The sequence below is a fragment of the Monodelphis domestica genome, chromosome 1 (assembly GCF_027887165.1).
Source record: "Monodelphis domestica isolate mMonDom1 chromosome 1, mMonDom1.pri, whole genome shotgun sequence".
In the NCBI taxonomy this organism is placed as follows: domain Eukaryota; kingdom Metazoa; phylum Chordata; class Mammalia; order Didelphimorphia; family Didelphidae; genus Monodelphis; species Monodelphis domestica.
In genome coordinates this window covers 697,475,532-697,491,703 of record NC_077227.1, presented here as the reverse complement: position 1 = coordinate 697,491,703, position 16,172 = coordinate 697,475,532, and the positions used below count along the sequence as shown (strand labels likewise).

Genomic DNA, 16,172 nt, shown 5'->3' with positions numbered 1-16,172 from the left:
GAGATGTGAGGTAGATATGTATATAATGGATAAAAAGAATGGGCTGCGAGCCTAGACATCTGAGCCTTTGTCCCAGTTATAGCACTTCCTAGTGGTCTTATGCAGACCGTTTCCCCTTGGCCCATCAGTTTTCTCATCTGTAAAATGGGGATCATAATAACTTTTTACTGCTTCCTTCCTGGTATTGTCAGCAAAGTGCTAACTGCATAGCTGTGAATGGTTATTATGAAGACAGTACAGTTTTATTCACATGCAGTGGGCTAACTGGATCAAATTTATATTTACAACTACTTTTAGGTATTTGCTAAAATTTCCCAGGTCATCTAAATGCTCATTGTTTTTTAAACTATTTCCCCCAGTAATCTCTGGAAACATCAAAAATTACTGTCAATTGACCTAGACAAAATGGCTTTACCCAACTTTCGAACCAGTCGGCCCCAAGTAAGACCTTTGTCTCCTGGAGAAAGTGGAGCCTGGGACATTCCAGGAGGTAAGTCTATAAGTGTGCCATTTGTTGCCATAAGCCAATTTGCTACTCCTTAGAACCCTTCACAGACTCTCCCTGGAGCTCTTATATGCACTGTGGCTGCAGTGTGGCAGGGAACTGAAGAGAGCTTTGGAGGGATAACCTTTAACTGCACCAGGAAGGCTTTAAGATCCCCAGGGAGCTAATTGAGACACCCAAGTGGGGCTTCCAGATCCTCGAGCCTGGCTTAGGAGCCAGCAACCAGCTTGTCACTGAGAAGCACGCAAGGGTCTTCTCCTAGTGTGAGGACACGAGCCTGGAAGAAATTCATCTTCTCCTTTAGTGAGCCAAAAGGATAGCTCCTGACTCGAGTCCTTCTGGAATAGTAAATCTATAGCTCTGAAGAAGCCAAGAAAGATACCCACTGTTTCTTCAATTCATTTTTTGTTGCTGTCATCAGTGCCCAAGGGGTAGTTCAGGCTTTAAAATATACCATTGCCCAGTTAATGAGTACTTCTTTCATCTTTGCTGAATCGGGGCCTTTCAGAGAAACAAAATGTCCCAATCAATGTATGTATGCTTTACTGACCTGTTAATTTAATCTTCCTTCTGTAGGGATAATGCCTGGGCGTTATAATCAGGATGTAGGACAGACAATTCCTGTGTTTGCCTTCCTGGGTGCCATGGTGGTTCTGGCTTTCTTTGTGGTGCAAATCAACAAAGCTAAAAGCAGGCCCAAGAGAAGGAAACCAAGAGTGAAGCGCCCCCAGCTCATGCAGCAGGTCCATCCACCAAAGACCCCTTCAGTGTGACTGACCCCTATTGCCTCAGGGGACAGGCAGTTGTTGCTGGCAAAGATTTCTTGTGCAGGGGTGACACCCATTTAAAAGGGATCTCATTTTTTCATTAAATGAGCCCATTCCAAATGGGCCTTGCCTATGTGTGGTGGTGGTGGTAGTGGCAGGGGGGCAGGGGGGCAGGATTCAATTTTTATGAAACATCATCTCATTGCCATTGGCCCCTGGCAGAAGGGACTCCTCCAGTTGACCATGCATGAAAACTCCATGGAAGAGCAGCTGAATGCACCACGCCAAAGACTTGAAGACTCCCAGAAAGCTGTTGGGCTGCTTTTAACCCAAGAGGAGAGATTGAGTTTTGAAACAGACAAAAAAAAAGTCCTGACCAAATGGAAATGTTTGTTAAAGGCTATTTTCTATATTTATTGTTGGGAAAAGTCGCTTTAGGAACTTGACGGTATTTGGAAACAAAACTATTTTTTGGCAATGGAATGCAATTTTCTAATATGATGTCATAAGGAATAATAAGCTCCATCCATCTTTATGATGCAAAAAGGACAGACTGAGACTGGAAGGAAACTAGCACAAATCCATGAGACAGAGACCTTTACTTTATTTTTATAAATACCAACTGCCATGATTTTTTGTAATTTTGGGTCTTGATTTCACCATTGTTGGTGAAGGAAATTTTCAATAAATACGCATTATCTGTAAGAAGCTGAAAACATAGCCTAGCAGACTCTTTTTCTCCCCCCATCATTGACTTTACAGACAACCAGCTAAACAGGTTCTGGAACAGCCTGCTAACTCTTGATCCCCCAGTGAATCTTCCCCCCTCGGCTTTTCATGTAATGAGTAATTAATTTGTTTTTTTCTACCCAGCTGACCACTCATCTGCCTTCCCCATGTGAGGAGAAGACACGGCAGTGGGAAAGGAGGGACCCAGGCTAACGGCCATGTGGGATCCTAGATGTCTACATAGATGGGTCACATGGACCAGAAAGCCTGGAAAGGTGGTGGGAGGAGTAGAGCAGCTGGGGCCCCGAACAGGGACAGTTAAGTGGCTTGTCACCCAGCATCTACCCCCGTCACAGCTGCTGCTATTGCTTCAAGAGTCTTAGAGCTAGAACTGACTTCTGCAAGTCTCCAGGAAGCTCTTCTTCTGCCCCTTCTCCCATTCAGACACTCTGAACCTCTCTGTCTGTCTATGCATGTGCACGTTTGTGTCACAGTCTCTACAGGAAGATACAGGGATATTAGTTAAGCGGGTTGTCAGGGTTGTTCATTGTTCCCTTGGACCACCAGTGTCCCACAATGTGTGTGAGGAATTCCCTGCATCAGAGGCCCCACTGTTGGAGAGATCTAGTGACCCACTGAGGGAGTAGGTGAAGGAAGAAATTAAAGAACTTTCTAAAACTTACAAGGTTTCGGTTCTAAAGTGCCTTGGACTAGGTGTATCGAGAGACTTGGGTTCTAACCCTGGCACTGCTACTTGCCTAGCAGAGTGGCCGTTCACTTCCCTTCTCTCCTCAGTTTCCTGATCCAGTGAGAGGATTGGCCTGGATACTTTTAAGTTTCCTTTCAGCCTACAAATCCTCTGATCCTATGACTTTTTCTCTTTCCCAGGCTAATGATGTGTTCCTGCATGATTTCTGGAGTGGATCTCCTGGGTCTCTTCCCAAGTTGCAGGGTTGTATTTAATGAATTGTTCCTTTTGCCCATGAAATGGTCAGACCGTGGCTCTTGCTGGCTATTTTGATTTAGAACAGCAGGACATGTTCTATCTCAACAGCCCTGACAGCTCCTGAGTGAGGAAAGGGCCGATACAGACAGGCTTGGGCAGTCACACACACCGAGAGGTCGGGGACTCTGGGCCCTTCCGGATCAGGGCGAGGCCGAGTATCGGTACGAGGAGACGTTAGCATGGCAAGGCTTCCACAAACCAGCGAATACAGTTCCAAAGTTTAACATTTTCTTATGACACACCTCTGACGTAGTTAGCACAAGTATTGGTACCTCATTTTACAGGTGAAGAAACGGGCTCACGAAAGTCCCAGATCAAAATACTGATTCACGTATGAGCTGGGACTTAAAGCTTGCTTCCAGAACGTGCTGCCAGTGCAGTCAAAGCCTGCCTGCTCAGCCCTTCCCCGGGCCGGCTTTTCAGGACTCTCTGAGTGATACTCATTCTCGTCGTCGGTGTGCACAGATGAACTGGAGAGCCCACGGGTAGGGCAGGGTGGATACAGGCTAAATAAGAGCTTGGGAATTTCACCCAAGTTGCTGCCTCTAAGATTCAGGTGGGGGCCCCAACTGCACAGACTCGGACACTGTTGCATTATGGTAAGCAAAAATGTTGACTCCTGCCCAATCCTCCGTGAATCATCCTTCCCATCTCTCGGATTCTCATACTCATCACATAAAACTAACGCTTTCTTTACCACATGATCGTCCATCATGTGCCTGTGTTGGGCAAGGAACAGATGAGTGGTTCTCTCAGAGGCCCATCACACAATATTAAACACCATATTAAAAATAGACATTGATGTGATGGCAAGAACCCTGCAGTGGGAGTCGGGAGACGTGGGTTCAAGTTCCTGGCCCTAACATGAACCAGCTCTGTGCCCCATCTCTGAACCTTGGTTTCCTCTTCTATAAAACCAGAAATCTCAGGCAACAAGCATTTGTTATTTCTAATTTATTAATGATCTATTATATTTAAGACCTTAGAGATAATCTTCCAATTCATACATCCAAAAGGCCTTTCTTACCCATTTTTTCCATAATGAGGATAGTTACTTTTGTGTTATTGAACACAATGATATTACAAGGTATAAAAAAATCAATGATTCATTTTCTACCCAAAGGTCAACTTACTTTTCTTTTCATGCCCAGATGATTCAGTGGGAAACGGTTCCAGGGAAATGTCTTGGTTTTCAAATGTTTAAATTCTAGTTGATGACCCCCTTCAATGGAGGTTGGTCTTAGTTAAAGGGTGATATTAGGTTGGACCATCATTGACCCATTTCCTGATGATATGTAAAGCTTTGCCCTGATGGACTAGTTATTCAGGACTTGGCTCAGACTCATTCCATTTGTTTTCTGAGAACTCTGGTACTGTTAAACTGAGCCAGACTTGACTTGGAGGCCAAACTTTATCACTCTTTACTAATTGTGTGGTCTTGGGGCAAATCATTCCCTTCAATTCTGTTTTTCATCTGTCAAATAAGGATACTTCTTCTGTCTACCTTCCAAAGCTACTGTAATGACAATGGTTTGTAGATTCAGAGCCAGAAAGGGTCTTAGAAACCATTTACTCTCACCTCTTCCTTTGACCAATGAGGACATGGAAGAACAATGGCTATGCAAGCAGTAGTAAGTGGTAGAGTAAGGATTTCAGAGAATCACAGAATTTGAACATTGGCGGGGACCTCGGTTACTCTCTAGTACGACTCATACACTACAAAATACCTGATAAGTGCTTGTTGGGAGTCTGCTAGAAGATCTCCAGGGCTTGGGAAAGATGAAGGAAGCATGGACCACCTTTCCTGGGATCAGGACCTCAGCAATTTTCACTCGTTGCTACTGGCTATGTCCTCAAGAGCCAAACAACAAGAAGTCCTCTCTACAGGGGAGCCATTCAGATACACAACATCTCTCATGTTCCCTTGTCCCAATCCTTTTTTCCAGGCTAAATTTGCCCAGTTCACCAGTTCTCCTGTCGTAGAATCAAGATCCTCACCATCCTAGTTGCCTCCATCTTCAGCTTATCAACTATTGGAAAAAGAGAAAAGATGATACAAAGAGCTAGCGTGGCTCCATCAAGAACAGGTCATAAGCTAAAATAATTTTCCTTTTAGACAGGATTACTCAACTAATGAATGAGAGAAATGCTGTGGAGACAACTTAGCCTGGGTTTTTCTTCTTTTTTCTAACCCTTTACCTTTTGTCTTGGAATCAATACTAGATTTCAGTTCCAAAGCAGAAGAATGGTAAGGACGAGGCAGATGAGATTAAGTGACTTGTCCAGGTGGGGTCACACAGCTAGGAAGTGTCAGGTCAGATATGAACCCAGGACTTCCTGTCTCCAGACCTGATGCTCTGTCCACTGAGTCACCTAACTGCCCCTTCATCTGGATTTTTAGCAAAGCTTTTCATAAAAAAAATAATAATAAAAATTAAAAAACACTTTTCTTGTGAAGAAGATGGAGAAAGGCACATTCGACAATAAAATGGCTACAGAAAATGGATGGTTGGACCCGCAGTAGTTAGAGTCAAATGTCAACAGGCAGGAGGTTTCCAGTGGAGTGTCCTGGGGATCTATGCTTGGTCCCATGCTCAAGTTTTTGTTTATGTATTTGTTTTATCGATGACTTGGATACTGAAAGGAATAGAAAGAGCTCAACGAGGCTAGAGCACTGGCTTGTTGCTGATAAGATGGAAATCTAGTAAGAGAAATGTAAAGTGTGTTAACATTTGTGTGTTAAGAAAATCAGCTTCACAAGTATAGCGTGGAGGAGGCAGTTATTTTGAAAGGAGCCTGGGGCAGTTTAGTGGGATACAAGTTCAATATGAATCAGAGGTATGAGGAGGTAGCCAAAAAAGCAAATATGATCTTGGTCTGTGTGGAGAGGAGAGCTTCCAGGAATAAGTCATTTCACACTCTTCGTGACCCCATTTGGGGGTTTCTTGACAAAAGATCCTGGACTGGTTTGCCATTTCCTTCTCCAGCTCATTTGACAGATGAGGAAACTGAGGCATGCAGCGTTAAGAGATGGCTATCTGGTGGTCCCACTGCTATTAAGTGTCTGAGATCTTATTTGAACTCAGGTTTTCTTGACTCCAAGCTGGGCACTCTCTGTTTTATGGTACCACTTCGATGTTGATACATGGGTTCTCTGTATTTAGAGTAGTGTTCAGGTCTTGAACCACATTCATCATTCTTTCCCCTACCTCAGTGAACAACAACAACAAAAAAAACAACACTTATTAAGGCCTTATTTCCAGGCATTTTACTAAGTGCTGACACAAATACAAGAAAACGGAACACACAGAGAGGTCAGGGAGGCATGTTTTGGACAGAAAGGGAAGATAATAATGCTGATTAAAATCATGATAAAAGCAAATGAGAAAGCCTTTGAGCTCCCAGTCTGCCAACCACCATACTTTCATTACTTTCTCATCCAGGGGCAATGTGAAGCCAGCACCAGACATGGAGGGTATTGAAACCAAATAGACCCAATTGAAGGGGCACCTGAAGACCTACTGAATCTGTGGGCAGCTCCCCAAGCGGATGATCTGGCCATTGCCTTGGGCCACACCAAAGTCATCCTGAGAAGTCTGGACCACAAGTACAGGCTGTATATAGGAAAGATGTTTGAGAAATGACTGGTAGACGGATGAATGATGAGGAAGGAGAAACCCACTCTCCTTATCTATCAGAACTACAAAGAGGAAAGAGCAGAAGGTGGAGAACTTCCCTAGCTAACCCAAAGCCTTCTGAGACTTGATCTAGAATCATAGAAGATTAAATCTTTTGCTTTCATAACTGCTGATTTACTAAATCCTGGTCTCTGGCTGTCTGGATGCTTTCCCCTTTCTCTGTGGAAAAGGTATGCCTCATATACTGGCCCAAGCTCAAGACCTTGTAGGCTTTGCCCCCGGGACACTGATCTCCTCATCCATGGCAAAGATCAACAGCAGAGATGTGACTTGGTTCCTCCCAGATGAAGGTTTCAAAATAAAAGAAAAATCAAATGACGGCACAAATTCTAAAATAAGTGAAGGTCTATACAAATGGGAGACGTTAATACTCTCTGTTCTGTGGTCCTGTTATGATGGGGTTCTAATTCTAGGTGGATCTATTTGCTGAGACCCACTTACCCTGTCTGGGATAGGTAGGTGGGAAGATGCAGTTGAAACAGCATCTTAAGGACCTTTTGAGATCTGGCTGCCTGAGTAACCCAGAAGCAGTCACCTCCCTCTTTGGGTCTCCATCTCCTTGTCTATAAAATGGGGAGAAGTGGATCAGGTGGTCTCTAAGGTCCCTGGTAGCTCTACATTTCTGTTTATGTCCAGAGGCATCCCTTCCCCTCCCTCGACTCTGCTCGCTCTTATTGTCTTTTCTCTCCATCTCCTCCCAGACCCTAAATATATATATACAGCTCAGTGATCAGCAAGGAGACGGATGGAGTTTGGGGGCCAAACTAAAGCCTCGGGTTTGGCTCTTGGGCTTTGGGTTCTGGAGAGCGATAGCAAATTCATCCAAGTAAGAAGGCAGATGTGGTATCATGGGAAGAGAATGGATCGTCTTGGAGTCAGAAGACCTGCAGAAATATGCTGGAAAGTACAATGATTCTGGAATATGAGTTTGAATCTTCTGATACTTTCTATCTGTGTGACTGTATCTGGAGAAGTTGGTTCTCCCTGTGTCTCAGTTTCCCCATCTGTAAATTGAAGTAGTTAACTGCTGAGGTCCCCTTCCAACTCTGGCTCTAGACCCATGACTTGTGAGCCAGCCTGGCAGAAGCTCCCCTCTTTTCCCAGCTGTGGGTTTGGGGTCATTGAGCTATGGGCCCCCAGAGCTCAATGAGTCTGCTTGCTGATTCACTCCCTTGCTCAGCTGGGGCTCAGCAGGTTTCCTTTCAGAAGAAAGGTCACAGACCCCCCTCTAATGCCAAAGAGAGCCTGGATATCAAAGTGCTGTCAAAAATGACGAGATTTTCCCATTGGCTGGAATTTCACAGCTCAGTGGCCAATTTCTAAGTCATGCGAGCTAATGATTCTCCAATCCTTCTCTGAGCAGCTAATGACCAGCTAACAGGCAGGGACTGGGAAGTGGCCCTGGGCACTTAGGGGACTGAGATAATGGGGGTGACCGCTGCAATTAGGTGGCCCCCAAGCCAAGTCTCTTTATTCTCACCGTGATTAGGAGGTCAGATATTTGAAAAACAGAAAGTCAATGAGGATCCATTTATTCAGCTCTGGTCAGACGGTTGATGCACAGTACTTATACATGTGGATGGTAGGGGAGAGATTTGGAGCTCTAACCAAAACCAGCAGAATCAAATTGCTTCATCGAGTCACAAACGTTGGGCAAAGGGGGAGAGAAGGTCCTCACATTGAGGTAAAGGAGGAACAAGAAGACAGAAGCTCCCCTTTCTGGATTTTGGCGCCCAAATATGGAGTGAGGTTCTGCCTCTGGTTCTCATTTCCAGTGGATGCTGGGAGATGAGCCAGTCGGGAAGTAGGTTAGTCGGTCAGTTAGTCGTCGAGGGCTTATCAAGCACTGGTTCTTGGAGAGCCTTGCAAAAAGGAATTGGATGACTCTGCCCCAAGGAATTCCGAAGCGAGAAGAGCTCCATAGGTCATTTCAATTCAACCAGACTCCGTGCTAGATGTTGGGGTACAAAGACAACCAATCAGACAGCTCCTCCCCTCCAAGAGCACAGATAAGGAAATACTGAGTGTATAGGGTTGGTTTGCCTCAGTCTTGGTGATTTGGCATCGATCTGCTTTCAGTCCCATCTTGTGGTGTCATCTGAGTGCCTTCCAGGAAGCTAGTGACTCCAAAAGCCAGGCATCAAGTGCAAAGTCATGGAAGTGGGAGATGCAAATCCTGCTTTTGAGAATGGTTATACAGCCCCATGTTAAATATCCGGTGTGAATTAAGAAGAACCTTGGATACAGGGACTAATGAGCTTAGGTTAGAGGAAGAGGTGGGGGAAAGGTCCTAGGATTTCCATCTAGAAGAACCCTTTAGAAATAATCAAATCCAGGGGGCAGCTGGGTTGCTCAGTGGATTGAGAACCAGGCCTAGAGACCAGAGATCCTAGGTTCAAATATGGCCTCAGACACTCTCTAGCTGGGTGACCCTGGGCAAGTCACAATCCCCATTGCCTAGCCCTTCTTCTTCTGCCTTGGAAGCCTTGGGGTTCCAAGGCAAAAGGTAAGGTTTTTAAAAATAAATAATAAAAAAATATAAATTATCTAACCCAGGGGTTCTTAATCTTCTTTTGTGCCATGGACCCCTTTGGGAATCTAGTGTAGCCTCTGGACCCCATTCTCTGAATCATGTTTTCAAATGTATAAAATAAAGTATTTAAGTATTTGTTTTAAGAATGTATACTATTAAGAATAAAATATTAAAGAATCTCTAGGAAAGACTATAAAGAAAATTAATTACAGTAATATGTAATATATAAGTTAATGAGTAACTAATACAATTTTCAAAAAACAATTTTAATTCATTAGTCCCAGGTTAAGAACCCCTGAAAACCAAACTCTGTCATTTTACATATGGGGAAACAAACATGCAGAGAAGGGAAGTAACTTATCCAAGATTACACAACCAGGCTTTAGAAGCAGGACCTTGGTCCCCAAGACCAGGGTTCTTCTTCCTAGATCACATAATTTTGTTTCATGATTCAAGGCAACCAAAGTACTTAGGAGGAGTGGAGATCAGACTCTGTGGAGTCTGAGTGAAGTCAGGAATGGGCAGAAATGTCCAAGGTCCTTCAGCTTGAAATCCAAGAATGAGGAAACCACTTAGATGGTGATCCTCTGCTCTCTTCCAGCTGCCTGCTCTTTAAATCCTTCATGGCTCGATGCTTATTCTTCAAGCCCTTCTAATGTGGCATATGAAGGGGACAGAGAGTTGATAGTAGATTGGACCACTTAATTCTGGTGGCTAAAAGTGGCTCTAAGCTTCTGGAACTATGAATTCCTAAAAGGGGAGGAAAAGCCAAACTAACTGAAGAAGTCCTTTCCAATTACCATCCAAAACCAGTCAAGGTTATAGGACAAAGTACTGAATCCCCTTTCCTCAGCTTTCCTATTGGTTCTAAGAATATAATCCTCCTTAACCCTCCCAAGGCCAAAACAAGCCAGGAAACTTTTCTGTGAGCAATTCAGTAATTGGAGGGGCTACACACACACACACACTCTTTCTCCACTTAAAAATTGAATTTAGGAGTAAGGGGTGTATGAGGGAGATCTCTAGAAGAGAGGGGAAGAGAAGTTACATAAAGCTTTGGAATCTGAGGGACCCAACCAAGGGTGCCTGGAAGAGTGTGGGAGTAGAATTAGAAATGGATTGATCATTGATTACAGCTGAGCTAGTGGAAGTGGTCGATGGATGGGGTGGGGCATGAGACAAGAGAAAGATTGTAGGATGAGGTAGGAGAGTTCAGGGTAGAGTGAGGGGGTGGAAGTTGGGTGATGAGGAATAGGGCAGAAGTTTAGGGCAGCTGAAAGGTACTGGACTGAGGAGTGTCCCAGGGGTTGGGAGAAGTCAAGGTGATTTCATTGGCTCCAACCGAAGCTGGACAGAGGAACTTGGTTCTCCTGGAAGCAGGGATCAGATCTGGATTGACTCTTGGAGGAGACCCTAAACCTAACCAAGAAAGAAGAGGCCAAGTTTTGAAAGCTGGACTCTTTCCTCCCTTCTTTTTTTTTTCTTTTTTTTCAATATGGAAGAAGTGAGCAGAGAAAGCATTGGCCTGTTGAGGAAGCCTTCTTTGGATGCCAGTCCTCCAGGCTTATCCTCTGTTGGAGCTGTTTTTATCCTGCTGAAGTCAGCTCTGGGAGCTGGACTCCTAAACTTCTCGTGGGCTTTCAGTCAAGCAGGTGGTATCACCCCTGCCTTAATCATGGAGCTGGTAAGTCCCCAGGAGACTCGGTTTGGTCTCTGTGGATCCCTAGGGGAAAGAAAGGTAGAAGAAATCAGGTTGAGCATGATTTCTTTGCTGGGAGGGAAGAAGCAAATCTCCACCAAATGTGTATAAAGTCAGTATGGTTAGATGAAATATTTTCCTTCCTTTTTCTTTTTTTGCCTTTGACTCCACTGGTTGTGGAAATCCTCCTCCCAGGCAGATTAGTGGTCATTCAGTCTTAGAGAGTTGCCTGGGGCTATTAAGTGACTTGTCTATGAGTGCAGTAAGAGTAGATGCTCAGAGTTGGAGTCAGCAGATCTGGGCTCAAGTAAAATGAATTAACCTCTCTCAGCTCCCTCATCTATTAAAATGAGGGAGTTAGACTCTGTAAAGCCCTTTCCAGTTCCAAGTTTGTGAAAAGATGACTTCAAGTCTTCTGGGCACCAAGGCTGGCCCCTCTATCCACTGCACCATGTGGCTTCCCTTCTGGTAACAAAACTCAAAATCCTATTTTAAGGCAAGATTTTAAAAATACCAAAAGGCTAAGTAATCAAGACCCTTTTGATATTCAAGACTCCCAAGAATCTGGCTCCCCTCTTCTTTCGTCCTTTTCTCTTCTCCTGGAAAGAATCTGACATGTCTCCCTCTTTTTGCCCAGTTTTCTCTCATAATAATACTCTTCACATTCATTTCCAGCCAAACCAGGCTATTCTCTACGACTCATTCTTATTCTGCCCTCTCCACCATCTTTGTGCTTACATGAGCCCCAATACCTAGAATAGATTCTTCCCTTTCCCCTTATCTAGTTTCATTTCTGTTGACTTTTCCTTCCTCTTCTTCAAAACCTGACTCAGATGCCATGTCTTCCCTACCTAGCAGAGGGAAATCCATTTCATCCTCCTTGAATTTCTCATGACCCCTTTGCTTCTATCACATCCTACCTGATTAAATCATAGTCATTCCTGCATATATTGAGTCATCACAGACCAATAAAGCCAGAAGGAATCTTGGATCTCCACCTTTACAGAGGAAGAAATTGAGTCCTAGAGAGGAAGAGAGACAGTGAGAAGCCCAAGGTCATTCAGTGACTTAGTGATGGAGCTGGGACTAGAACCTGGATCTCCTCATTCCCAGAATAGTGTTCTTTTGACCAAGTATAGGTAAGCCAAAGATTGAGACATCCTTTTTTTGTTTTTCAACTTTACCTCCTGACAGTTCTAAGACAGAACAACAAGGGCCAGGCAACTGAGATTAAATGACTTTCTCACCTGAAGTCTATGGGGCTCTTGGTCCATGGACAGATCAGAGGTGGGGGCTACCATGAACTTAGAAGAAATTATATCTTTGTTTTGACTAACCTCTAACTGAAATTTAGCATTTCCTTCAGTTAATTAAAAACATGATTAAGAGAAGGGATCTGTTGGCTTTGCCAAGTTACAAAAGGGTCCAAGACACGCGCGCGCGCGCGCGCACACACACACACACACACAAAACCAGCTAAGATCTTATGGATTAGTTAGATCACCTCAAAAAAAATGAGTACCCACTATGACTGCAGGGTTCCATGCTGGAGTTGTGAGAGAGATGCTTTTGTTCTCTAAGAGTTTATAGTCAAGCTGGGAAGCAAGAAGACCATGCCATTGGAAAGATGGAGGAATCACCCAGATTAATGAACTTCCTGCTCTTTTCCTTGGGTACCTACATTGATAATTTAGACCCTGAAAGCAAACCCACCACACTCAATCATGGACCTCTTCCACTTTCTAATTTAAAATTTTTTCTTGACATAGTCCAAAACCCTTGAGGTTATCTTTGCCTACTTTCATTCCTATAATTGTCCAAATTAGAAAGACATTAGAGGTCATTTGGACTCACCCCTTCATCTTACAGAAGGAAAGACTGAGACATAAGGACAGGAACCAACTTGTCCAAGGTTGTAGAGCCTAGGGCTCAAATCCAGGTCCTCTGACCCCAGCTTCACTGTTCTTTCTATGACATATGGCTGAGTGGGAACAGATGCTATTTCTGAGGAGTGAATGGATTCTGGGATCTGATTCAAGAAAGACCACGTGGCCAAACTGAGATTTATCAATCTAGCTCTCTCTTAATCAGAGTACTTAAGCCTCTGGCAATAAGGACAGGAATAATAACTCACATTTATATGGTGGCCTAATGTTCTTCTAAAAACATTTTTTAATCATTAAAAAATGTCACTGGGACTTCTCTCCTTTGAAACAAATATGTATAATCAAAATAAATGACCACATTGGCTGTGTATGAGAATGTAATTTCTCATCTAGCACATGTTGAGAATCCTTTGCCAACAGATAGAAGGTACACCTCCCTGCATTGATTACACTTCAGAAGTCTTTCAATAAAATAAATAGACCATTGAATTAATAAATAAGACAAGGAGCTGGTTTATGAAAAAAAATAAATGAAATGGGCAAACCATTGGCTAATTTGATTTTTAAAAAGGAAAGCAGAAAACCAAGTTACCAGTATCAAAAATGAAAAAGGTGAAATCACAATCAATGAAGAAGAAATTTAAGTAATTATTAGGAGTTCTTTTGTTTAACTACATGTCAATAAATCTGACAATCTAGGTGAAATAGATGAATATTTACAAAAATATAAACTGTCCTGATTAACAAAAGAAGAAATAGAATACTTAAATAATCCCATCACAGAAAAAAAAAAAACTAAACTATCAAAGAACTCTCTAAGAAAAAGGCCCCAGGGCCAGATGGATTAAAAAGTGAATTCTACTTTCAATTAACTCCAATATTATATAAACTATTTGGAAAAATAGGGGGAAAAGAATTCTTCCAAGTTGCTTTTATGACACAAAAAATGATACTGGTATCTTAACTAGCAAGAGTTAAAACAAAGAAAGAAACTATAGACTATCCTCCTAATGAATATTGATGCAAATTTTAAAATAAAATACTAGCAAGGAGATTACAGCATTATATCACAAGGATCATAAACCATGACCACGTGGGTTTTATACTAGAAATACAGGAATGGTTCAATATTAGGAAAACTATCAGCATGATTGCCATATTAATAACAAAACCAACAGAAACCATGATGATCTTAATAGATGTAAAAAAAGCCTTTGACAAAATACCATGCCCATTCAATATAAGAACAATACAAAACATTGGAATAATGGACCCAACTTTAAATTAATAAAACCATCCGCAAACATAATCTGTAATGTGGGCAAATTAGAACCCTTTCCAATAAGATCAGGGTGAAGCAGGGATGCCCATTATCACAACCACTATTTAATATTACACTAGAAGTGCTAGCTACAGCAATACAAGCAGAAAAAGAAATTGAAGGAATTAGAACGAAGCCATGAGGAAACAAATCTATCGTTCTTTGCAGATGATATGATGGCATATATGGAGAACCCCAGAGAATCATCCAAAAAACTAATAGAAACAATGAATGACTTTAGCAAAGTTGCAGAATACAAAATAAACCCACATAAATCCTTGGTCTTTCTACTTACTATAAACAAAGTCTAACAGTAAGAAATAGAAAAGGAAATTACCTTTAAAATAACTCCAGACAATATAAAATACCCAGGAGCATACTCATCAAGACAAATCCAGCAAGTATATGAATGCAATTAATTACAAAGCACTTTTCACATAAATAAAATCAGACTTAAGCAACTGGAAAAATATTAATTGCTCATGGATAGGCTGAGTCAATATAATAAAAATGATGATCCCACATAAATTAAAATATCTATTTGGTGCCCTCGCTAACTACCCAAAAATTATTTCCTAGAACCAGAAAAAATATTTAGAAGAGTAAAAGGCCAATAATACCAAGGGAATTAATGGGAAAAAATATGAAAGAAGGAGTCTTAGCTGTACTAGATCTCACACCATACTATAAAACTGTAATCATCAAAACTGGCTAAGAAATAGAGTAGTGGATCAAAGGAAGAAGTTAGGAAATCAACACACAGTAGTGAATGATCATTGTAAACCAAAAGACCCAAGCTACTGAAGGACTCACTATTTGACACTACTCCTGGGAAAACTGAAAAACAATATGGTGGAAAATAGGTGTAGACTAGAATCTCCAAGATAGTCAAATCAGGGACTTGATCCAGAAGTTGGAGCTATTGTGGTCACCACATAAATCATCACTAGGGCAAAAGCTTTAGAGCCAGAAAAGACCTTAGAATTCATGAAGTCCAACTTCCTAGTTTGACAGATGAGGTAACTAAAGCCCAGAGAGATTAAATCATTGCCCATTCATGGCGCACACAGCTCATAAGTGTCTAAGGCAAGAGTCAAACTTGGGTCTTCCTGATTCCAAGTCCAGAGCTTTATTCACTAAATTATTTTCATAATTCTACTTAATCTATATTAATTCAGTTTTCCCAAAGGATTCCCCAAATTCTTCAAGTACATAATTATTTCTGGAGCTGAACATCCTATTATATTCATGGACCACAATTTGTTGCCATTTCCCCAATGAATGCACCTTAAAGTCCACAAAGCATTTTCCTTACAATAACCCTGTTAGGACAGGTAGTAAAAATATCCCCATTTTTATAGCTGGGAAAACTGAATTTCAAATTTGCCCGAGGTCATACAGCTTCCAAATATTGGATCCAAGATTCATATCCCAAAGCTGTAGCTACACCAGACTGCCTTTGTATGCAATTAAGGGGGGGGGATAATTTGGGGGCAGGAGATAGCACAGTAGCTAAAGAGCCAGGTCTGGAGTTGGAAGGATCTACGTTAAAATCTGGCCTTACCTACTTCCTAGCTGTGTGACCCTGGGCAAGTCACTTAACTCTGATTGCCTGACCCTTGCTTACAGAATGTAAGGGTTTAAGGGGAAAAAAGAGAATACTTTGGAGTCAGGAGGTTTGGGTTAGAATGTTAGTTCTGCTCTTCTGCTGCCTCTCTTGGGTGAGTCATTTCCGCTCTGATGTTTGGTTTCTTCATCTAGAAAATGAGGTGATTGAGCTAGATATTATAGGAGTTCTTAACCTTTTTATCATCAACACTTTGGGTACTTTTTAGCACAGTATCTGGCACATAGTAGGGCATTTAATAAATGTTTGCTAATTGATTGGATTTCTGGTGAAGTCTATGGTTCCCTTCTCAGAATACTGCTTTTTAAATGCATTAAATAAAATCCATAGGATTGCAAAGGAAATCAAAGGTAAGTGAAAATAAAGGTCATTTTAAAAAATCAATTCCAGTCTGCAGATAC

At 42.2% G+C, this 16,172-nt stretch overlaps 2 protein-coding genes across 4 annotated transcripts in view; both read left to right on the top strand.

The window, feature by feature from the left end:
• Positions 1-1,988, top strand: part of MBTPS1 (membrane bound transcription factor peptidase, site 1) — a 90,100-nt gene extending 88,112 nt beyond the window's left edge. For all 3 annotated transcript variants that reach the window (XM_003339773.4, XM_056810190.1, XM_056810197.1), the window contains exons 22-23: positions 360-490; positions 1,082-1,988. In XM_003339773.4, the coding sequence (XP_003339821.4) occupies positions 360-490; positions 1,082-1,278 (328 nt within the window). In that variant the 3' untranslated portion in view covers positions 1,279-1,988. The remainder of the gene's footprint in view (positions 1-359; positions 491-1,081) is intronic.
• A 2,179-nt stretch (positions 1,989-4,167) lies between these two features.
• SLC38A8 (solute carrier family 38 member 8) overlaps positions 4,168-16,172 on the top strand; it is a 36,957-nt gene continuing 24,952 nt past the window's right edge. The window contains exon 1 of the mRNA XM_056810221.1: positions 4,168-10,922. Coding sequence (XP_056666199.1) covers positions 10,734-10,922 — 189 coding nt within the window. The 5' untranslated portion in view covers positions 4,168-10,733. The remainder of the gene's footprint in view (positions 10,923-16,172) is intronic.